General features: G+C 43.0%; 1 protein-coding gene across 1 annotated transcript in view; it reads right to left on the bottom strand.

Annotated features, from left to right (window-relative positions):
- NSG2 (neuronal vesicle trafficking associated 2) overlaps nt 1-23849 on the bottom strand; it is a 64176-nt gene that overhangs the window by 27442 nt on the left and 12885 nt on the right. Inside the window, exon 3 of the mRNA XM_012461164.3 lies at nt 19085-19168. Coding sequence (XP_012316587.1) covers nt 19085-19168 — 84 coding nt within the window. The remainder of the gene's footprint in view (nt 1-19084; nt 19169-23849) is intronic.

The following is a 23849-nucleotide window of genomic DNA, read 5'->3' as shown; positions in this document are numbered from 1 at the left end:
TTAATTCCGTTTTTAAAAAATACATAAATAAACAGATTATTTCTCTACTCTCAAATTTTCCAGGACATGGAGAAAGAAAAATGCATGTACATTCTTTTCACAGAGGCAGAATGACATTAATACCAGACCTAATTGAAGACAGCAGAAAAAGTAAAACTCAACACAACCTCACAATATTAATAAGGCAAAAATTTTAAATACAGGCCAGGTGTGGTGACTCACACCTGTAATCCCAGCACTTTGGGAGGCCAAGGCCGGTGGATCACCTGAGGTCAGGAGTTCAAGACCAGCCTGACCAACGTGGAGAAACCCCATCTCTACTAAAAATACAAAATTAGCCGGGCATGGTGGCGCATGCTTGTAATCCCAGCTACTCAGGAGGCTGAGGCAGGAGAATCGCTTGAACCCAGGAGGTAGAGGTTGCAGTGAGCCGAGATCGTGCCATTGCACTCTAGCCTGGACAACAAGAGCAAAACTCAGTCTCAAAAAAAAAAAAAAATTAAATACAGTATTGTATTAGCAAACAGAATTCCATGGTACACCATGATCAAATGAGAACATGTAAGAATGGCTTATATCTGAAAATATATTAGTATAATTTACCATAATGCTGAGTCAAAGAAGTCAAACCATATCACCATGTCCATAAATGCAGAAAGGGCATTTGAGGGAAAAGAAACATCAAAATGTAACTGCTAAGACACTAGAAATAGCAAATCCGAAAGCACTGACCACTGCAATTAGATAGAAAATGACATCAGAAATCTAAAAATTGCCAAGAGGAAATAACATAAGAAAACTAAATAACAGAAAAAGAGAAGCAATATTAGAATTAGGGCAGATGAAACAATTGTATATTCTTTGTAAATACAAAGAATCAAAATTGTAAACAAATTATTAGAAACAATAAGAGAAGTTGGTAGCTGCCTAGTGGTGAATAAATACGCGAAATTCAAAAGCATTTTTATTGAGTAAAAATAATACCTAGTTAGAAAAAATAATAAAGATTCCTTTTACAGTAGCAACAACAACAATAAAGATAAAATACTTTAGAATAAGTTTAACAAGAATTGCAAAAATGATCTTAAAGCTCAACTGAAAGTGATGAAAGTCTTCAACAAATGCAATCTTGTTTCTGGATAGAAAATCTCAATATTTTAGGCCAGGCATAGTGGCTCACGCCTGTAATCCTAGCACTTTGAGAGGCCAAGGCAGGCAGATCACCTGAGGTCGGGAGTTTAAGACCAGCCTGGCAAACATGGCAAAACCTCATTTGTACGACAAAATACAAAAATTAGCCAGGGGTGGTGGTGTGTGCAGCTGTAATCCCAGCTACTTGGGAGGCCGAGGCACAATAATCACTTGAACCCAGGAGGTGGAGGTTGCAGTGAGCTGAGATCACACCACTGCACTCCAGCCTGGGCGACAGAGAAGACTCACTCTCAAAAATAAAAAAAAGAAAGAAAATCTCAATATTTCAAAAATGCAGTATCTCCTCAAATTGAAATTCATAAATTTATGTAACCCAAGTAAAAAGTAAACGGTAGCAAAATATAAACATATGTATGGTTATATATAATAAGGTTATTTATACATAGAGTTACATATAATATTATATATAACATATATTTATATGTACATATATTTATTTCATATACATATATTTATTTTTTATATGTATATTTACCTGCAAAAGCAAAATGCAAGAATGAGTAAGGAGTTTCTAAAGAGTGAAAGGAATGAGAGAAGAGTAATTTACACAGATATAAAGGTATATAACAAAGCTGTAATTGAAAGAATTTGGTACACAATAACACAAAACTCTCAGATCAATAGAAGGAAAGAGAGAACAGAAGTAGACTGAAACCCATATGGAAATGCAGTATCTTTTTTAAAAGGTTGCATGTCGGGAGAGATCCAAGATGGCTGATCACTAGCAGTTCGGGCTCGTAACTCCCAGTGAAAGCGCAGAGAATGAGAGGACGTCACACTTTCAGACAAATTTTTGTTGCTCACGAACTAAGAGATTCCCAGCGGAGGAGCCCCATGGGTCGCCAGGGCGACTCTTGTGGCCGGTGCGGTGGTTTTGCTGGTGCCTCAGCGCGGCAGTTCTTGGTGCAGAGTCCAGAGATTCCCGGGCAGAAAAGCACCATCAATCTTAACACCTCTGTTTTGGCTGGCGCAGTGGATTGCTCAGATTTCGGTGCTGGGAATCAACAAGTTGGACGTCTGCTCAGAGACCTACTTAGAAAGTCGGTAATTACAAAGACGACAGAGGGATAAATATATAATGAAGGGAAGAAACCAGCCTAAAAAAGCAGAGAATACTCAAAATGAGAATGTCTCTCCCTCTACAGGGGATCGCAGTTCCTTATCAGCAACGGAACAAGGCTTAATGGAGAATGAGTGTGTTCCATTAACAGAAGCAGATTTCAAAAGGTGGGTGATAAGAAACTTCTGTGAATTAAAAGAACTTGTTCTAACCCAATGCAAAGGTTTGACAAAATGCTAACGAGAATGGACAATTTAGAGAGGAATATAAGTGAATTGATGGAGCTGAAAAACACAACACTAGAACTTCGTGAAGTATGCACAAGTTTAAACAGTCGAATTGATCAAGCAGAAGAAAGGATATCAGATGTCGAGGACCAGCTTAGTGAAATAAAATGAGAAGACAAGATTGAAGAAAAAAGGATAAAAAGGAATGAGCAAAGTCTCCAGGAAATATGGAACTATGTGAAAAGACCTAATTTACATTTGATAGGTGTACCTGAATGTGACGAAGAGAATGAATCCAAGTTGGAAAATACTCTTCAGGATATCATTCAGGAAAACTTTCCCAACCTAGCAAGGCAGGGTAATATTCAACTCCAGGTAATACAGAGAACACCACAAAGATATTCTTCAAGAAGACCAACCCCAAGGCCCATAATCGCCAGATTTATTAGGGTTGAAATGAAGGAGAAAATACTAAGGGCAGCCAGGGAGAAAGGTCAGGTTACCCACAAAGGGAAACCTATCAGACTTATAGCAGATATCTCAGCAGAAACCTACAAGCCAGAAAAGAGTGGGGACTAATATTTAACATCCTTAAAGAAAAGAACTTTCAACCCAGAATTTCATATCCAGCCAAACTAAGCTTTACAAGTGAAGGAAAAATTAAATCTTTTGCGAACAAACAAGTACTTAGAGAGTTCACCACCACCAGGCCTGCTTTACAAGAGCTTCTGAAAGAAGCACTATACATATAAAGGAACAACCAATATCAGCCTTTCCAAAAATATATCAAAAAGCAAAGCACATCAACACAATGAAAAATTTACACCAACTAATGGGCAAAACAGCCAGCTAGCATCAAATGGCAGTATTAAACTCATATATATTCAAATTGGATAAAAAGCCAAAACCCATTGGTATGCTGCATCCAGACCCATCTCACATGCAACGATACACAAAGACTCAAAACAAAGAGAAGGAGGAAGATTTGCCAACCAAACAGAGAGTAAAAATAAACAAATAAATAAAAAGCAGGAGATGTAATTCTCACCTCTGATAAAATAGACTTTAAAGCAACAAAGATCAAAAGAGGAAAAGAAGGACATTACATAATGGCAAAAGGATCAATGTAACAAGAAGAGCTAACAATTCTATAGATCCAACGAGACAGAAAATTAACAAGGACATCCAGGACTTGAACTTAGACCCGGAACAAGTAAACTTAATAAACATTTATAGAACTCTCCACTTCAAATACACAAATCATACATTACCACCTCACACCTATTCCAAAAGTGACTACATAATTGGAAGTAAATCACTTCTCAGTAATCACATAGCATTTCATAGGTTTAAATGAAATATTGGTTGGCTGCTTGTTTGTTATTTTCTTCCCTCATTCCTTCTGGTCTACATCATTAAGTATAATTACTGGTATAAAAGAGGTTTTCAATACCCATTACTAAACTGCATTCTAGCCTGGGCAATAAAGCAATACTCCCATTCTCTCTCTCTTTTTCTCTTCCTTTTTCTTCCTCTTCTTTTCTTTCTTTCTTTCTTCCTTTTTCTTTCTTTCTTTCTTTCTTAAAAAAAAAAGTTGCATGTCAAGTCAGAGAGGGAAAAGATTAATAAATGATCTTAGAACACCTGACAAACTGCCATTCAAAAAGAGATAAACCTGGATTCCCAGCTCACTCTTTACACAGAGACAAATTCCAGATGAATCAAAATTGTAACCTATAAAACACAATCAGAAAAGCACCAGAAGAAAACATAAATTTAGGGTGGGAGAACAGCTTAATTTTTAGAGTCAAATATATCAGTATTTTCCCTCATGCCTTCTAGAGTCCATGATTAATTTGAGTTAAAGCACAAGTTAGAAATCTTGTAGAATAAAAAAAGCAGTTATACCATAAACAAAACCAAAAGGCAAAGGAAGACTGAGGAAATACTAAACAAGGGAGAAAAACTAAGTCTGTGGCTTTGGGAGGCAGCCACGCAAATCAGGAGGAATGAACAAATGATCCAACCAGGTAAGAATGTTTCCAGAAAAGCACCAAAGATCAAACAGGCAATAAGAACGTGAAAAGAAGCTCAGACTCACTGATAATGAAAGATGTGCACGGCCGAGCATGGTGGCTCCTGTCTGTAATACCAGCACTTTTGGAGGCTGAGGTGGGAGAATCACCTGAGATCAGGAGTTCAAGACCAGCCTGGCCAATATGGTGAAACCCTGTCTCTACTAAAAATACAAAAATTGGCCAGACATGGTAGCGTGTACCTGTAATCCCAGCTACTCAGGAGGCGGAGACAGGAATTGCTTGAGCCCAGCAGGCAGAGGTTGCAGTGAGCTGAGATCGAACCACTGCACTCCAGCCTGGATGACAGAAAGAGACTCCATCTCAAAAAAAAAAAAAAAAAAAAAAAAAGAGAAAGAAAGATATACAGACTTCAAGAGGAGGGGCCATTTTCTACCTATCAGATGGGTAGGACTTAGAGTTGGTTAAAACCTCATGCTGGCACATGGGGAGGAGCAGCTCGCTCTTAGGCACTGTGGGGGAAGTATATATAGACCGGTGGAACGTATTTGGAAGGCAAATTGGAAAAACCTATTAATTAAAATGGAAGCTGTATGTACCCTTTGTCAAGTTTTTTAAGATTGAAGACTCTCATGCCCTCCACGTACACTTGCAGAACATATGAAAGGGATGTGTGTATGCATGTGTGTATGTGCATGTGTCTTAGTCCATTTGGGTTGCTATCACAAAATGCCATAGACTGGGTAGTTTAGAAACAACAGACATTTATTTCTCACAGTTCTGAAAGTTGAGAGACCTCAGATGAAGGCACCAGGAGATTTGGTATCTGGGACGGGCCCACTTTCTGGTTCATAGATGGTGCCTCTGTGTCCTCCCATGGTAGAAGGGTAGATCAAGCTTCTTGGGGCCTCTGTCATAAGGGCGCTAAGCCCATTCATGAGAGCTCCACCCCGATGACCTAATCATTTTCCAAAGGCCCCACCTCCTAATACCTAATGTCAAGTTGGGGTTAGCATTTCAACACAGGAATTTCAGGGAGAACATAAACATTCAAACTGTAGTAGTGTGTGTAGTTCACTGGAAGGAAGTTCACCGCAGCATGATTTCAGCAGCTGGAAATCATGTTCAGAAGGCTGGAAGCTAGAACAATCGTGGACTAATTGAGAAAGATGATGAAACATCCTCTGTCTACAGCCATTAACAAGAACAAAAAGGATCTCAATGTGCTGATGTGGAAAGATCTCTGAGACATTAAGAGAAAAAATCAAAGTACAAGAGAATGTGTATAAAATGGTTACACTTGAGAAGATGAACAAGGAAATCAAGTTTAAGTGTGTGTGTGTGTGTGTGTGTGTGTGTGTGTGTGTGTGTGTACTATACATATAAGACCCATAGGCTGTGTGCGGTGGCTCACGCCTGTAATCTCAGCACTTTGGGAGGCCGAGGCAGGCAGCTCATGGGGTCAAGAGATCAAGACCATCCTGACCAACATGGTGAAACCCCATCTCTACTAAAAAAATACAAAAATTAGCTGGGCGTGGTGGTACATGCCTGTGGTCCCAGCTACTTGGGAGGCTGAAGCAGGAGAATCGCTTGAACCTGGGAGGCAGAGGTTGCAGTGAGACAAGATCGCACCACTGCACTCCAGCCTGGTGACAGAGCCAGACTCCGTCTCAGAAAAAAAAAAGACCTTTAGGAAATGTCCCTGGATGAGAATGTAAGAACATAAGAAGCTACTCCTGGACTAACAGAACTGTCTGCAATGATGGAAATGTTCTCTAAATTTGAGCTGTCTAACACAGTAGTCACTAGGCTCACATGACTACTAAGTACTTGAAATGAGGCTAGTGTGGCTGAGAAATTAAATTTTAAATTGTATTTTGTTTTGACCAATTTAAATGTATCTAGCCACAGGTGGCTAGGAGCTTCCAATGTGAACAGCACAGACATAGACAACAGATATTTTTTGTGAGAACTATGAGGGAGGGAAAGGGAGACTTGAATTTCTCAGTGAAATGCTTTTCTGTGCTGTTGGAATGTTGTACATTTGTATACTATCCTTATTTTAAAACAAAGGTTACTGACCACGTACTTTATTCAAAGCCCCAGAATGTGTAAGCATAAGGAGCTATACACCTGAATCATGGCAGTTTCTGTCCTCAAGAGCCCAGGCTTTCATAGGACCAGAAAGACGCAGGTTAAGAAATAACTGCATCAAGGAGGGAAAGATGACCAACTCTGCCCAGTGAGTAAGGTCCCAGCAGAGGCAATGGTCAGTCCTATCTGAAAATGGGGAAGAGAGGTGAAGTTACCAGGAAAGGCATCAACCGGAGGTGATGTTCCAGCCAGTTTTATGAGATGAATAGGCGGCCACCAGACTGTGGGGAGAGAAGAGCATTCAGAGTAGAAAGAACAGCTAAGCGGAGGAGTAGAGATTAAATCGGGTCCAGTGTGTTGAGAATTCCACAGGTAATTCAGCTTGGTGGGCGGAGACTGAAGAGATGAGCGAGAGACAGTCTTCGAAGACCAAGTATAGCAGGGAAAGGAGTTCAGATTTTACCTTAATGGCCAAGAAAAGCCCCAGAATGGTTTGAAACAGGAGAAGGAAGTGATCGCCTGTGAGTTTCAGAAGAGACACACTCTGACTATGGCTTGACATGACAAAGCCGAAGACAGGAGCTGGAAATGAGAAGGTCAGTTGAAATGTCTGCAAGATTTGTTTTTATCCTCCTCTACACAAAAAATAATAAAGCTATTTATAGACCTAAAATTGCATTGAGTGCATTTTGCTTTGTGCACCAAACAATCATATTGGGTCTGTTTAGAGTTGTGCACCACCGCACTTCCTGCGGCCATCTCATTCTTTACTAAGCTTCCTACAACCTTGAGAAGTCTTTTTGTCTTTACCTTTTCTAATTTTTCTAAGGCTTCAAATCTCTGGGAGATTGCTAGGATAAGAAACTGAAATACCGAATGTGACTTATCTTGGTGGCATGACTGTGGTGTGATTTCTCGTTCTAGGCCCAGCCAACATGCCGGTAAATTCTAGAGCAAGACTTCTTGGCATCTGGGGCTGGAGAATGCTTTATTGTAAGGAGCTGTCCTACACATCACAGGATGTTTAGCTGCATCCCTGGCCTCTACCCACTGGATGCCAATAGCACCCCTACCTCCAGTTGTGATAATCAAAAATGTCTCCAGATACTGCCAAGTGTCCCCTGAGAAACAAAATTACCTCTGATTGAGAATGATTGTTCCAGGGCCCTTGGGGATGATCTCATCCAACTTCCTCATTTTACGGATGGGAAAACTGAGGCCCAAAGATTGAGACCAGAAACCAGGTTTCCTGACTCAGTTTAAAGATTCTTTTAGAAAGCAGAATTTTTTTTTCATAGCCTCAGAGAAATGCAATATAAAAAGAAACTAGAGCAGTTTCCATTCAAGTCAGTTTCATTTAGCTAAATAGTCATTAATACGTAGCTTTTTTCTCTCTCTTCTTCATCTCTCTTTTTCCCCTGCCTCATATCTTATACATGATTCGGCCTAGAATTTCTGTTTAGTAGCCTGGTTTTCAAGCCACAAATGCTACCCAAATTAATGACAATACTTTTTCAAACACTATGAAAACACCTACCCTCTCTACTTTTAGCATTTTCATGTTTCATTTGCTCCCAGTGAAAGAAGTTAAGGGGAGTATGTCCGATCTATATCAGGGGCCACTGCCTGCCAGGCACTGTGCTAGCCACATCACAAGCACCATCATCACAATGGTTCTCTGAAGTGGTGGGCACTGGCATCCCCATTTTGCAAAAGTACAAACTGAGGCTGATGGAGGTGAGGTGACTTGCCAGTGAATTATAGAACTAACATTCAAGCCAGGTCTGTCAGATTGCAAAGTAAAACTGGGTCCAGGTTGTGGAGAATTAGAATGACTTAATGATGATCACCCAAGTGAGGGTTGAAACCCCTTAAAGAACCAAATTCCCTCCCAGTTGCTCGGATCACAGAGCTGAGCACTCAGCATCTCCAGGAGGACGCAAAGCCTACATGGCAGTTGCTATAACAACTCGTTTTCTTATAATTATAGAACCCGGCGGCAACATGAAAAGCTGCGCATACAGTCACTTTATTGAGGCCTTCTTCTAACAGTTCCAGGAGCTTAAACATCATCAACTTTTAAAAAATCACATTTAATATAATCATGCATTGCAGGAGCAGAGGCCCAGAGAGTGAAGAAGGAAGTCAGGAGATGAACCTTCCTGCCTTGTGACTGGGATTGTGGAGCAGGTGGCATGACAGACCCTGAGGAAAACGGCATCTCTTTTTTGGGAAATTGTCACTTCTCTTTTTCCCTTTTGGATCAATGCATTTCAGGACTTGGCCAAACAGTGTATTCAAAGAGAAAGAATAAGACAAGAGAGCCAACGGAAAATTAACCTAACACTTAGCAAATAACAGGGATCTGCAGCAGAATTTTCGTATTCTTGCAACCACATTTCAGTTTAGCTTAATTTAGGCAATCCCCTGAATGTGCAGGGTTTCCCAATTTGGAAGATGGTACAGATAAAAGAATACACATGTTTGCATGCACACATGTACACATAACCACATGTCGGTGCACATACCCCTCTGGGTCGGAAAAGACTGACTCTGCCCCCCTATTGGCTGTGTGACCCTGAGTGGCTTAATTAATTGTGCTGATCCCCAGCTTTCTCATCTGTATATTAAAAATATGCCTATTTCATGAGTTGTAATAAAGATAAGATGGGAAATGACTCACAGGCTACCTGACACATAATAGAAGTTTAATAAAATAAATGTGTTATTATTTATTATTGCAAATAATTATTTTTTAAATGTTGTTTTACTTTCTGTGAGCATCTTCCTTTTATTACTCCAACCAAGGATTTGAGAAACCTTTAGGAAGCCCTCTCTTCAGTGGCACCTTCAGCAATTCAGCCGGGTAGCAGAACTCTAGGAAAGCCAATGTGCCATCTCATCAGTGAGGCACAGGAAGAGAAGGAAATGTTGTAATGCTGGGATCCTAGGACTTCCAGGTGTGAAAGTGACTTGGGGAGTCCAGAATTGGCTCCAGGGGAAATTAGCTCTGAGGGGTCTCCAGGCAGAAAACATGGACAGCGATGGAGGCAGAGGACACTGTGTGGGCAATGCCAGAGGTGTGAAAAGCCATGGCAGTTTTGCAGTGCTATGAGAGCCCCAGAATACTGAAGGCAGTGGCAGAGGGACAGGAACCAGCAGCAAGGCCCACCTTTGAAAGAGCCTGCAGTGCTGTGCTAAGGACATCACACTGCAGCCCCTAGAAAGCAGGGAGACATCACAGATTTCTCAAGCAGGAGAGTGATCTGATGATCTAACCTGGCTTTGCTCATAGTGCGTGAAGGGGTGGGACAGAGATGGAAAGCTGGAAGCTGGCACAGTGGGAAGGGTAAGCCAGGAGGAGCAACTGAGCCAGGGCACTGTCCCCTGGGATGGAGGCCCACAGGTACCAGGCATAACTTCCCACTGGAGACTCAAGCTAGGTGGCAGCATCCATCTAGCAAGAGACCCCGCTCCCCAGAAATGAAACTACCATGCAGCAACAAGAGGAAGCTCACGTTTATCGAGCCATCGTGGAACAACTGTGTTAACTTACGTTGCCTCACAGTAGGCCTATGATGGAGCCATCAGCCGCCCATCTTGCAGATTGAGAAACACAGGTTCAGAGAGCTGAAATGACGTGTTCTAGTTCACAAACCCATGGAATCAAACCCCTAACCCATGTATTTCCTCCACATTGCCTTTCACATAGAGGTGTACTGAGAAACCATCTCTTGAGGGTAGAGGAGGAGATCTTTAGCATTTGCTGATTTCCGTGTAAATACTCCCACCATGATTGATTTCAAGCTTCCAACAGTTTCACAACTGACTTGCAAACTTGGAAGAATCAGCTCTCAGGAGTGGGTGTGAGTTGCTCCAGCCCACCCCTGCAGGAGTCCCATGGGAAACAACAGTGCTCGCTATACCCTAGAAGTCTTCTTCTACACTAAGTTTATTAACAAGTGACTTGCTTTATTGCAGCAATTACTTACCAATGTTTGTTTGGATCAATGAAAATGTAAAGCCGGTAATAAAAGCCCATCCTTTTGCTGTGGGGTGGTCACTGAATCACCCTGTCTCTCATCAAACGCTATGCACACTCCTCCTAAGGCAGCTCCGTGCATGTTTCCTCTTCTAGAGGAATGTTTTGTTAAAAAAAAAATTAAGCCACAATTGCTTTGCAACTATCAATTAATAACAGCATATATTTTTGAAGGTCACTCTAACAGAACACTTACAAAGCCAGGAGAAGTCACCGAGACAAAAACATAGACCAGCATCTTCAGTCTGATTTTCAGTAAAACCCTGGCCAGAAGTGAAACAATAAACATGAAACATTCTGGCAGCCTTTCTCCACCAAGTTTTCATGTGCAAATTCTTTCCATCCAAATAATGACTTTGCTCCTAACCCAGCAGGCAGTGTTTTTAATAACTTGCCTAAAAATGTTCCTGAAAATTAAAAAGAAAGAGAGAGAGAGAGAGCAATAAAAAGCAAGACAACAGATAATAAAGTAAAATCTCTTATCTCCATTTGCTGCTGTCAGCAAATATTAGAATCCCAAGAAATGGAGGCCCTGGAGTTTTGATGAAAAATTGGTAGAAGCAAATGGTGAAGCTAGAAATGTGGTCTCACCTCCTTAGAAATACGGCATCAGAAAAAGAGTTATGAGGATGTGTTATCAGCAAGAGTTCAGAAAAGAGTTCTGATTTTAAATAAAGATATTGGAAACAAGGCAGGCAGAGCTGTTGGTGTGATCAACATGGAGTTTCTTGGTCAGCCATGAGGAATTTTTTATCTGCTCATTCACCTCCTTATTCATTCATTCATTCATTTGAGACAGGGTCTCTCTCTATCACCCAGATTGGAGTGCAGTGGCACTATCACGGCTCACTGCAGCCTCAACCTCCCAGGCTCAGATGATCCTTCTGCCTCAGCCTCCTGAGCAGCTGAGACCACAGGCATGTGCCACCGCATCCAGCTAATTGTTTTTGTAATTTTTATAGAGATGGGGTTTTGCCATGTTGCTCAGACTGGTCTCAAACTCCTGGGCTCAAGCAATCCTCTCACCTCGGCCTCTTAAAGCGATAGGATTACAGGTGTGAGCCACCATGCCTGGCCTTATTCATTTATTAAAGGCATTTTTTGGTGCTTCACCTGGCCAGATGCTGGCTGGCTTCTTAGGGTACAGAGACAAAAAAGACACCATTCCTGCCTCAAAGAGCAGGAACAGTCCAGTCAGCAGGAGACCCAGTAGGTAACTCGCTGATGCCAGCTCTGTTTAATTGGTACTAGAACGGAGGGTCCCATAGGAAGTGCAGGTACCTAAAGGAGGAAAGGAAGGCTTTGCATGGCACGCAGGCAGAACTGCACGGGCCCAGGCCATGTCTATTGGGTGGTGAGGGATGAATAGGGAGATGGCCCCGTGGCAGGCAGGAAAGGCAATCCAGCTAGAAGGGAAGACACGGACAAAGTCAGAGAGGCATCAAACGGACGGGATCATGAGGGAAGGGCCAGTATTTCCAGGAGGTGGAGGCATCTATGGGAGAGGCAGGCGAGCAATGAAGGCACAGGAATGCCATTGTGAGGCATGTGTTTTTAAAGGGGAGGAGAAAGGACTGGAGGGGGCTGAGGAAAGGGGCCAGGGACCACGGAGAGGGCTGGGACAGGCAGTGATGTGGGCTGAACCAGAGTGTTGGAGTAAGAACAGAGAAGAAAGGACAGTCACTAGAGACTTCCATGGGGACAGTGGCCTGGCTCTGTGGCTGCTAGATGTGGTGGCTAGCACTGAGGAGGCTGATTTCTGTGTTTCTCCCTACCTCTTCCCGTGTCAGTGTTGGAGGGAATGTGAGCAGTGTTGAGGCTTGAGACAGGCTGCCAAGGCCCCCATTTCTTGGCCCTATATTATGAAAGGAAAGGAGAAGGAGCCGCTGGCAGGTAAGTGAGCTCAACAGCATCTCTAGGGAGCCATTCCTGTGTGTCCGGGGATGCCATTCCTATGTAGCCGGGGATGCCCTTCCACTCAGCGGCAGCCTCCTTTGAGTAGCCTTACCTGACCCTGTCTACCCGGGCAGGCAGCCCAGCTGCACAGCCTCCAGGGTGTGGACCTCAGATGGCTCACTCCACCTCTCTGAGCCTGGGTTCATCACGTGCAAGTGGAGTAATAATCCCACCAGCCTGGCGTGCTGGGACCATTCAGCAGGGTAGCACACATAAAGCACCAGTCACAGGCAGGAGCCCAAAGAGTGGAATGAATTGGTGAATGGATGAAATGGCAAAAAATCCACGTGTTCTAATGTTAGCCTGAAATTTCAACTGGGGGTTTGTTTTTGTTTTGCTTGTTGCTCTTTGTTTTAATAATAGCCCACTGACACTGATTCTTTAAAAATGACTGGCCCTCTCATTTTCAGTTCCTGGCCCCACCTCATTTTAATGAGAGAATGGTAAGCTCTGGTCCCTTTGAGCTAAGGCGCCCCTCCCTCTGCAGCTTCTCTCCACTGGATGTGCTCTATGTCTGGTCCGCAGGCATTCCCAGGATCCTCCCCCAAGTACCTGCACGCCCTCCACTCTGAGCTGGCCCTGGTCACAGCCTAATGAGGCAGATTCTCTGAATGCTGGATCAGGATGTGGGGTCAGGGATGCTCCTGAGATCATCCCAAGAGATGGGCCCCACAATGCAACGCACCCAACACCTACTCCATGCCAGGCCTGTGCTGGGAACTGGGAACACAGAGATGCACCAGTCACCTCCCTGCCCTCCAGGGATCAGAAGCGAGAGGGGGCTGCAGGTGCGATATCAGCCAGGCAGAGGACAATGGGGAAGGAGGCCTCCACATGACCCTGCAGAGCCCAGAGGAGGGCCCAAATCCAGTTAAGAGGGTCAGGAAGGGATCCTAGAGTTGCTGACTCCAGAAAAAGTGCAACTGAAAAGCTGCACAGAATGTTTCTTGTCTAATCCACACACTTGCAAGCTCATTCAGGGCAGGGGTTTTGTTTTATACAACTTTGTATCTCCCAGCAACAAGTATTGAGCCCAGCCCGGAATCAATATTAATAACGACAAAGAAGAAAAGGGAGGGAGACAAAGAAGGCAGGAAGGCCACAGCTTGGCCAAGAGAATGGCAGGGTGACATCAAGTTGTGGCAGAGAGAATGGGATATAGAGCCATCGAGCTGGGTTCGCATTTTGTTCTAACACTTCCTGGCTAAGCGACCTTGGGAAAGTCACCTCACTTCTCTGAGCATCAGTTTCTTCATCTGTAAAATGGGGATAATAAAAGTACCTACTTCCCAAGATTGTTGTTAGGCTGAAAAGTAGATGTAAAAGCATATTTAAGACATTATTATTATTCATCTTATAACTGAAGTACTAAAAAATAGCCTACAAAAAAAAATGGACAGGCTGGGCACAGTTGCTCGCACCTGTAATCCCAGCACTTTGGGAGGCCAAGGCAGGAGGATTGTTTGAGGCCAGGAATTCAAGACCAGTCTGGGCAACACAGTGAGACCCTATCTCTAGCAAAAAAGAAAAACTTTTTAAATTAGCTGAGCATGGTGGCATGTGCCTGTAGTCCCAGCTGTTCAGGAGGCTAAGGTGGGAGTATCACTTGAGCCTGGGAAGTCAAGGCTGCAGTGAGCTATGATCATACCACTGCACTCCAGCCTTGGTGACAGAGTGAGATCCTGTCTAAAAAAAGAAAATGACCTGCCCTTACCAACAAGCAAACACATGTCTCCAGGAATCATTGTGAAAAGTCAGAGACGACTCATGAGTCCTGACATTGAGCCGGTTACCCCTTGAAATGTTCCTCCAGGTTCTCCCAGTCACATTCCCAGGGAGAAAAGCCTGCAAAGAGAGGCCCAGATCCTAACCAACAGACAAAATCCAGCTAATTAGACAGGAAGCTAAGAACACAAGAGGAAGTGAAAAGATATGAACAGGAAGGAAATAAAATGATCATTTATTAAGCCCCTAGAGTGCACCAAAGACTTAGACTAGTCACTATGATTGTCTGGTTTTATTAATGAAAAAATTGGGAGCATGGGAGTGAAGAGATTTTTCCCAAGGTCATGTAGCTAAGATATGGCAAAGCCAAAATCTAAGATGCCCGGGTGAGCCTAGCCTCAAGCCCAGGCGTCTCCCTGGAGGACAGTTGTGCGTCTCCACGGCTTAGCACCAGTGACTTCTAAATCCAGCCTCAGCTCCAACTCATAGACTAACCTAGAAACAACCAGGCCTGGCAGCATGGCATAAGCACCTTCCATAGCCCCAGTACCCTCCACAGCACCAGCACCTTCCATAGCACCAGCAACCTTCAGAGCACCAGTAGCCTTTAGAGCACCAGCATTCTCCTTGGCACCAGCTCCCTCCATGGCACCAGGATCACCATGACACAATCACCCTCCACAGCACCAGGATCACCATAACACCAGCACTCTCCATAGTACCAGGGTCACCACGACACCAGCATCCTCCGTAGCACCAGGATCACTGTGACACCAGTACCCTCCACGGCACCAAGATCACCATGATACCAGCACTCTCCATAGCACCAACACCTTCCACAGCACCAGCACCCTCCACAGCACCAGGATCACCAAGACACCAACACTCTTCATAGCAACAGGATCACCAAGACACCAGCACCCTCCATAGCACCAGCACTTTCCACAGCACAAGGATCCCCATGACACCAGCACCTTCCACAGCACCAGCACCTCCCATAGCACCAGGATCACCATGGCACCAGCATCCTCCATAGCACCAGCACCATCCACAGCACCAGGATCACCATAACACCAGCACCTCCAACATGGCACCAGCACCTTCCACAGCACCAGAATCCCATGACACCAACACCTTCCACAGCACCAGCACCTTCCATAGCAAAATCAATTTTAGAGAACTCTTCCCTCTCAGATTAAGAAAGAAGGAGGGTTTTTTTTTCTCTGCATGTTCCCATTTTCTCACATAACTCTGATGAAAATCTTTCAAGTCTGTGGCCCTTTACAATGGCTGCAGGGCCTCCTTAGTTTCAGAAATGACAAAAATTCCAGACAATTTTTTCAGCTAATCTTTCTCTATTCATCTCTCCCCGCCCTACTCCCTTCTTTTCTCTCTTACAGTATAATTACTATAAACTGCTTTCTCCAGGTTAATTTTGAAATTCAAATCACAAGCTGTCCCAGTCCCATGAAGGGGTTGGAATGAGAAGGGGTGCACCTTTGCAGTTCCTAAGGTTCCCTCAGCCCCAGGCAGTATAATTGCAGTGTAACCCATTGACTGTGCAACAGCACCAAGCTCTCTAACTGTAAATTCCCTGACGCCAGCCCTGGTTCTCCAGTGGAAATCTCCATCCTGATCCCCAAGCCTGTTAGTTCCAAGGGTAGCCAGACCACCTATCTTCCCCCTCCTCACCCATGGCCTCCAGGCACCTCATATCAGAGCATCTCCCCAGCTCCCTACCTCAGCAGCAGGTAGACAAGCCAAACACCAAGGAGTCCCCCAATGCCCTTCCTCCAACCGGGAGCAAGTCCTGTAAATTCCACCTCCATAACAGCCCCCCTAGATCCTGAGTCCCAGCGAGCTGACTCAGCTCAGACCCTCGGACTCTTCTTAAACTTCCACGCCTCCTCCCTAGCCTCCCTGTGTCCACCCCTGCACCTGCAGGTGCATCCTTCACGGGGCTCAGAGAGAGCTCTCTTTAACGAAGTGAAAAACCAGGCTAATGAATGCTTGCAGCTTTACATAAGCATAAGAGAATCTGTTCCATTCCTCCCATTTTGTTCCAAGTGCAGGTCCCCCTCTGCCTACGCCTGACAGTCAGGGCTGCCCCTGAACCACAAAGCCCTTCTTTCCTGACCCCCAGGACTAATTGAGTCAAACTACATGGGGGTGGAGAACCTCTACAGACCCTGGTCCCTGACCCAGCTGACTCATTTCTGACTTAGCTGACTCATTTCTGTTCTACCTAGCAGTTACCTACTGTAGGCATCATGGCTGAGCAGAGAGGCCACCAGACCCTGGCTCTGCACACTGGCTTTGGCACTTGCTGGTGGGTAAGCACGTTATGTCACCTCTCCAAGCCATAGGGGATTATGTCTATCTCTCATTTCAATATGATAAAATAGCCACATCACCAAAAGTTGTCAAAGAAGACAAAAAATAGCCATGGCCCTACCTCACTGCTAAGAACACAGCCGTAGACAGCATTTTAATATTAATACACTTATTTCCATGTTGTTGTTCCTCTGTGTTTGTAGCTTTTCATAGCTCCAATCCTAGAAAGCACACAACTTTAATCTCTGCTTTACTCACTCAACATTCTCTCTTTAAGTATTTGCCCAAATTATTGCACTTCATAGCCATCATTTCAAATGACTGCTGGATAAAGGATAATTTCATCAAAAACTCTTAACACTCTGTTTGTTTGTTTTAAGCACACTGAAAAATAATTCTCATTTTTGTCTGATTATTGAAATAACTAAGTGCATGTTGCATAACATTTAGAAAGCATAGAAAAGTAAGAATTAGATGAAATTATCTCATAAATGTATAATTCAGAGACAACTACTCTCTGAGGAAAAAAGGTGATTCTTAAGAAACTGTAAAGTAGTTCATCCTATGGATGTGTTCTCATTTATAAAATCACAAGAAACTTGTTGAAAGTCTAGTTTCTAATACTGTGATTTTATAGATAGTACTGCAGTAAACATTCTTCTTTGTGAATCTTGGAATATTTCTTGTGATCACTTGCCAGGAAGACAAGTCAACTTGATACCCCAGGCCTCTGCTGCAAGCCCTGTGTTCATTCATGCAGGTACCTGCTTATTCCTGCAAGTACTAACATGCAGCTAGGTCTTGGTCCACTTTCACTGGACCTGTGCTGTGTGGCAGACATTGAAATTACAATAAACAGTAAGACCAGCCCCTGCTCTCCAAGAGGAGGGTGGCATCTAGGGAAGTCCCACATTCCAGGAGATGCACACAGAGGGACCACACTCTTCCCCTGGGCCACATACTCAGCTGCTTCAATATTGATTTAGCAGGAGGAAAACTAGTCAAAGATAGAAACAAACCTGTATGTTTCTCCCTGCATACACTTCAATTCCCAGATAACCAACCAAGAGTCACATTCACTTTCATAGCTCCCAGTCACAGTTGACACAAAAAGGCTACTATTAACGGTGCACTTACCCTATACAGATCCAAGTGCTTTGCATGTACTTTGTACTTCATCTTCACAGCAACCCTACTATTGTCTCGATTTGATAAGTGAGATTTGGTGACTTGCTGGTGGCCGCACAGCTAGAATAAGGTGAAACCAAGGCTCAAGCCCAGCCAGGCTGCTGCATTGTCCATCCACAGGACCACTTGTTCTACTGCCTCCATGGCTGATTTTTGCCTTCTAAATATTTCAGGTCTGCCTGCATCTCTCCACACACTCGTCACTCTTGTCTGATCCGCTACCGTTTTTTGTGTTTTCTCACTTGACTGCAGTAGCCTAATAATGCCCCCACATTCCCTCTCATCCACTCCACTCCATTAGCCATGTAACAGCCAGCAAGCTTTTTCCAAAACCCAAATTCAATCATGTCCCTTCTCTTCCTGAAGTCCTTCAGAGGCTTCCTGTTGCTTTTAGTATTAAACCCTAAATGTCTTCATACAGACTTCAATGCCTGGAACTGTCTGCCCTCCATCCACATCTTTTGCCTCATCTGTGTCTGCTCCCCACGCCCTCCTAGAGCCTGGCCTCACCATCCTTATTTCTATTCAGCATTGGGGCTAGCCTCCCTCCAGCCTCAGGGCCTTTGCACAAGCTGCGCTCTGCTCACCTCCCAGCACCTTTGTACCTGCTTCATACCCACTTCCCCACCCACCTCAGCTCCTAAGTGACTTCCTCAGGGCATTCCCTGGGGTTCCTCTCTCACCCTCACAGAGCACGCATAGTCGCTCCTGCATGCGATTCATCACAGCTGCATATTCCTCAGTGCTCCTCAAGCCCCCTCCACCAAGAAATAGGAAGTCAACCATTAGGGTTTCACCACCAAAAAGTCAGGTTTTCTTCCCCCTTCCCCCTTTTTTCATATTTGTTACAACAACAGACTAAAATTTGAGTTACTTACTGCATTTCCATCACGTTTCCTAGATCTTGTGATGGAAAAGCAGGAGGAAGGGAACAGGAGAAAGGAGAAGGAATAAAAGAGGCATTTATCAATTATGAGATTTATCAGAACATTCCAGAGTACACGAGAGCATGATAGACCTCAGAGGCAGAGTTCTTATTATTAGATTAAACTCAGTGACCCAGACCGTACGGCTTCAAGAAATCCTCCAGAAATAGCCTGCGTCATTTCCCCAACCACAGCAGTACTTGCTCTAAGCGTGAGGTGTGTTGAGCTGGTTGGAGCCAGCCCCACCTTTACTCTTTCTATTGCACCATCAAGAAACTGACCGTAAATTCAGCGATTTTCGGCACCCGGAACTTCCCTTTGTTCTTCTGTTCCGGCTGATACTCCGTTCTTGTCTTCACAATTACCTGAAAGATTCAACCAGTGTGTTAGCATGTATGGAGACTTAAAACATTTGCCTTCCCTTTTTTTAGTAACCAGAATTCATTACACGTAACATAAAGATAAAAAAAATAAAGAACCCCCTTCAAACACACATAACAGAAAATTCCAATTACTCATTGGAGAGTGTGTGCCCATTCCAACAGGGGCAATCCTAGGTAACAATTCTGATTACATCTTTTTAGATATTTTTGTAGACTTATATATGTATATATTGTTATATATTTACTATTTATGAAAATACATATTTTATGAGACAAACTCATACTTTATAGTTTAAAACTTGCTTTTATCACACAACACTATATTTGTCTCCAACCTTCCAATGTAAACAAATATATGATTTTATTTTGCCTTTCGGTATAGTATAGCATTTCGCCGCATGTATTTACTACAACTGATCCAATAAATCTGTAACTGTTATACATTTAAGTTGCTTCCACAGTTTGGTTATATAAACAAGTTATGGGATTGTTTGTAACTCCAAGGATAAATGGAGGAGATGGATACCCCATTCTCCATGATGTGCTTATTTCACATTGCATGCCTGTATCAGAATATCTCACGTACCTCAAAAATATATACCTTCCATGTACCCACAACAATTAAATAAATATCTAAATAAGTTAAAATAAAATAGAAAGTTATGATGAAGATTCTGTTTCTAAACCTTTGCACACACACTTAGATCCAATTTGACTTGGGGACTGGTGAGAAGAAAAATATAAAGTTCTATTGAATCTGTTGTATCATCTTATTTTCTAAAATCTGAATATTTTTGCAGAGGTGGTTAACATTCTATCAAGATATGCTGTCAACCTGACAAGACATTTATGTAACTCCATCCCACTGTGCAGGCAAAGTGAAAGAAAAGAAACCTGACAGATAATCAATAACTATTGCCAAGTGCTGCAGTGCCGTGAGGAACATAGAAGCTGTCTACGCCTCAGGGTCTCACCTGTAAAATAGGGACAATAACCCTAATCATATCCCTATTTTATAAGATTGCTTTGAGAATTAGGTGAGCTGATAATGAGCAATATTTTTGAACCATTTATTATGTGCTGGAACTAGATCAGGCACTTCATATGCCTTAACTACCTGTCACTATGATTTCCATTCTCCTAACGAGGAAACTCAAGCTCAGAGATGCTAAGTCACTTGTCCAGGGTCACACAGCCAAAATGAAGCAATCTTCTCTCCATGATCGCTCCTACTTCCCATACAGCTTAAATTAAGAAAATTTTCACTGAAAACACCCACCAACTTTCCCTGGAGACAACAGCCAAGTGTATTAACTAGAGCAAGAATTCTTTCTTCTATGAAGAATGTCCTTTAACATATGTGAGGCATGCCATGGACTCAATGCAGCTCAAAAAGAAGGGATGGGGATGGCGCTACCATACATTGAACACCTACCAGGCAGCACCTAAACCCAGCTCACCTATGGCTGGACTTATGCCAGTTAAGGAGGCCCTGGCCCCTGGCCATCAGCACCCCACCCTCTCTGACCTCTAGAGCCCATATCCAGATGGAAATCCTGCTGCAGTATCCCACTCTCTTTGCAGTCTGTCCCTCCAAACAACAAAAATAGAGCCCTTGGCTTCCGTAAACAGGGAAGCGATGCAGCCAAACATGAATGAGAGCTTATGGGGGAGCGGGACAGAAGGATGCTCTGTTATTTTTATTTTCTTCCTACCCTTTAGGCCAAAGAATAGTAAAACAGAAGTTCTTGTACCACAGATAAGAAAAATAATTCTCATACTTTGTGCATTTACTATATAGCAGGTATTGAGCATTTGACATGCTTTATCTCACTTAATTCTACACCATGAAGCAGATACCAATATTGTCAATATTGTAGGGGAGAGTACAAATGTGGGCTGGGTTCAAATCCTGGCTCCACCACTTACTAGCTGGTGACCTTGGGTGAGTTGATGAAGCCTTCCATGTCTTGGTTTTCTTATTTATAAAATGGGGAAATCACCATGACCACCTCATTGGATTGTTAAGAGGCATAAATGAGTTGATTCAAGCTAGACATTCAGAACATTAATCCAATAACATCTGGGTACTATCACATTATCTTCCATAGATGTCTGAGGCAGCTGTAGTATGGAGCACTGCACCTGTCAGCCTGCAGGGTCACCCTACCCAGCCTATCAAGAGCAACACGAGGACGGCTCAAGAACAAGGCCATTTGAGAATGCCCCCAACTGATCTGCCTAAAAAAAAAAAGAGTTTTGGAAGATGAATAGAAGTTTCCTGGATGGACAAGACAAGGGAAGACAGTCTCTGCAAAATGAACCACAGAGCCAAAGAAACAAAAGTGTGAAATAGCATGTGATCTACATGGACCTGCTTTACTAGCATGTGAACTGCAATGGGAACATGAGAGTCAGAAGCTAATGTAAACAAAAAAGCAAATGCTAAAGCTCCTAAGTAATTTATAGCATTCCAGGATAGAACTAATGAAAGAACATATATACAGGTAGTTTGCGAACTGAAAGTATATTCTACAAATTCCAGTTATTAGAAATATTTCAGATATCACTAGATCAACTGTCAGATTATGAAGTGGTGCAGAAAATTTAGATGTCTGATTATTTCTCTGAATCCACAGTTTTAGAAATATTCACAAACTTGGATTTACAATTTTAATTTTACCTTCCCATACATGTGTGTATACATATGTGTATAATATACACATATAACGTATCTATTAATATATATAATACACATATTTCCTGGTCAGCCTGAGCCACAAGCCTTGGGGTAATAATTGCTTTTTGTGATAGGCAGCATTCTAATTTGGCTCCAAAGATTCCTCCCCCATGGTGTTCATGTGCTGTATAATTTCCTACCTTTAGAATGTGGGCTGGACCTGTGTGTATGATGGGCTATTCCCTCCTATGATTACATTGTGCTATGTAAAACTCCAGGGTAACACAGTGGAAAGAGATTCTCCACTGACCTTGAAGAATTAAACTAACATGGTGAAAGAGAGCCATGCAGTTAGTACCTGAGGGCAACCCTTAACCAACAGCCAACAAGAAAACCAGGACCTCAGTCCTCCAACCACAAGGAACTGAAATCTGCTGATAGCCTAAATGAGCTTGAAAGAGGATCCCAAGTGTCAGTGGAAATGCAACCTGGCCAACACCTTGATTTCAGGCTTATGCGACCCTGAGCAGAGAACCCAGCTAGCCTATGGCTGGACTTCTGACCTACAAAAACTGTGAGATACTAACTTTGTGGTTTTTAAGCCACTTAATTTTTGGTAATTTGTCACACAGTGATAGAAAACTAGTCCATCTTCCCACATTGCCAAGTCTATCTCAATCACCTCTTGGCTTGATCCCTTCCTTTCTAGATCCACATTCCTCAGACTGGTCTTGACCATCTTCACATCAAATGTCAGAAGCAAACTCAGAGACTAGTAAAATTTTTAAAAATATATTCAGAAGTACTTGCTTCTTAGTCTTTCCCTCTTCCTATTTTTATAAACATCCTTGCCAGAGCCTTTGAAAAAGCTCAAAACCATTTCTATTCTGTGTAAACTTAAAAGATCCCATACTCTAGCCAACATGTTAAGGCAGGAGACAGAACTAAAAGATACTACTGTCAGAACAAGACCATGAGTAGTCATTACAGGCAATATCATTCTTATTCTCATAGTAATAAATATTTTGAGGTTGCTTCTCTAACATCCATCTCCTTCTTCAACCAAAAGCTCTATGATATACCTTTCAGGAACCCACCCCTGCCTCACTTTGTGGCAGCCATGTGGTTTGGTGGGATTGACCCCTTCCTTAGTGACAGTGATGGGCCCTACTGAAGTTGAGCCAATCAGGGCATACCATCCCATTGATCACACAATTTGATTGGCTCAGACATGGGCATGTTACCCAATTTGGACCAATGAGCTATGGGGTAGTATTGACTAGTGTCTTGATGAAAGAAGCCTTGTAGGTCTTCATGAGAGTGACTCTTCCTCTGGATGGTGTGGTGAAGACTTGAGTCCTGGAATTGTTGCCACCTTGATGGGAACCAGGAGAGGAACAAAGGCAGCACACAAAGAAGGACAGAGTCAAGAGGAACCCCAAGAAATGGAGCTGGGTCCAGATGACATACTACCCCGGGACTGCAACTTGCCTGAAGTTAGACCTACTCTGGACTCCACGGTTATGGGAGCAAATACATACTGTTTGGGCCTGAATCCCATTTTGGCTGGGTTTTCTGTTACTTGAAACTAAAAGCTTTCTGTCTGATACATGTGTCTTCCAAGAAAACCCAAGAAAATGAACTGGAAAGCAATTAGAATTTAGTAAGGTAGCCAAATACTAAATAAGCAAACCAAAATCAACAGATTTCCTAGGTGTCAGCAAAAAGTCCATGCAAAAACATAATGGGTCCACCGAAAGATACCAGAACATTCATAGCAGCTTTGTTCCTGATAGCCTCAAACTGGGAAGATCTCAAATGTGCACTAATAGGAGAATGGATAAATTGTGGTTTACTTGTAAAATGGAATGCCTCACAGCTATACTGCATATGCATTGATGAATTTCATAGACATTACATTGAACAAAATAATCAGACACCAAGAGGTTTTTATATGTTGTGTGATGTTATTTACATCAGCTT

Source organism: Aotus nancymaae, unplaced genomic scaffold (assembly GCF_030222135.1).
Source record: "Aotus nancymaae isolate 86718 unplaced genomic scaffold, 86718_ANA_hifiasm-v0.15.2.pri h1tg000015l_1, whole genome shotgun sequence".
NCBI lineage: Eukaryota > Metazoa > Chordata > Mammalia > Primates > Aotidae > Aotus > Aotus nancymaae.
This window is presented reverse-complemented; position numbering and strand designations above follow the sequence as displayed.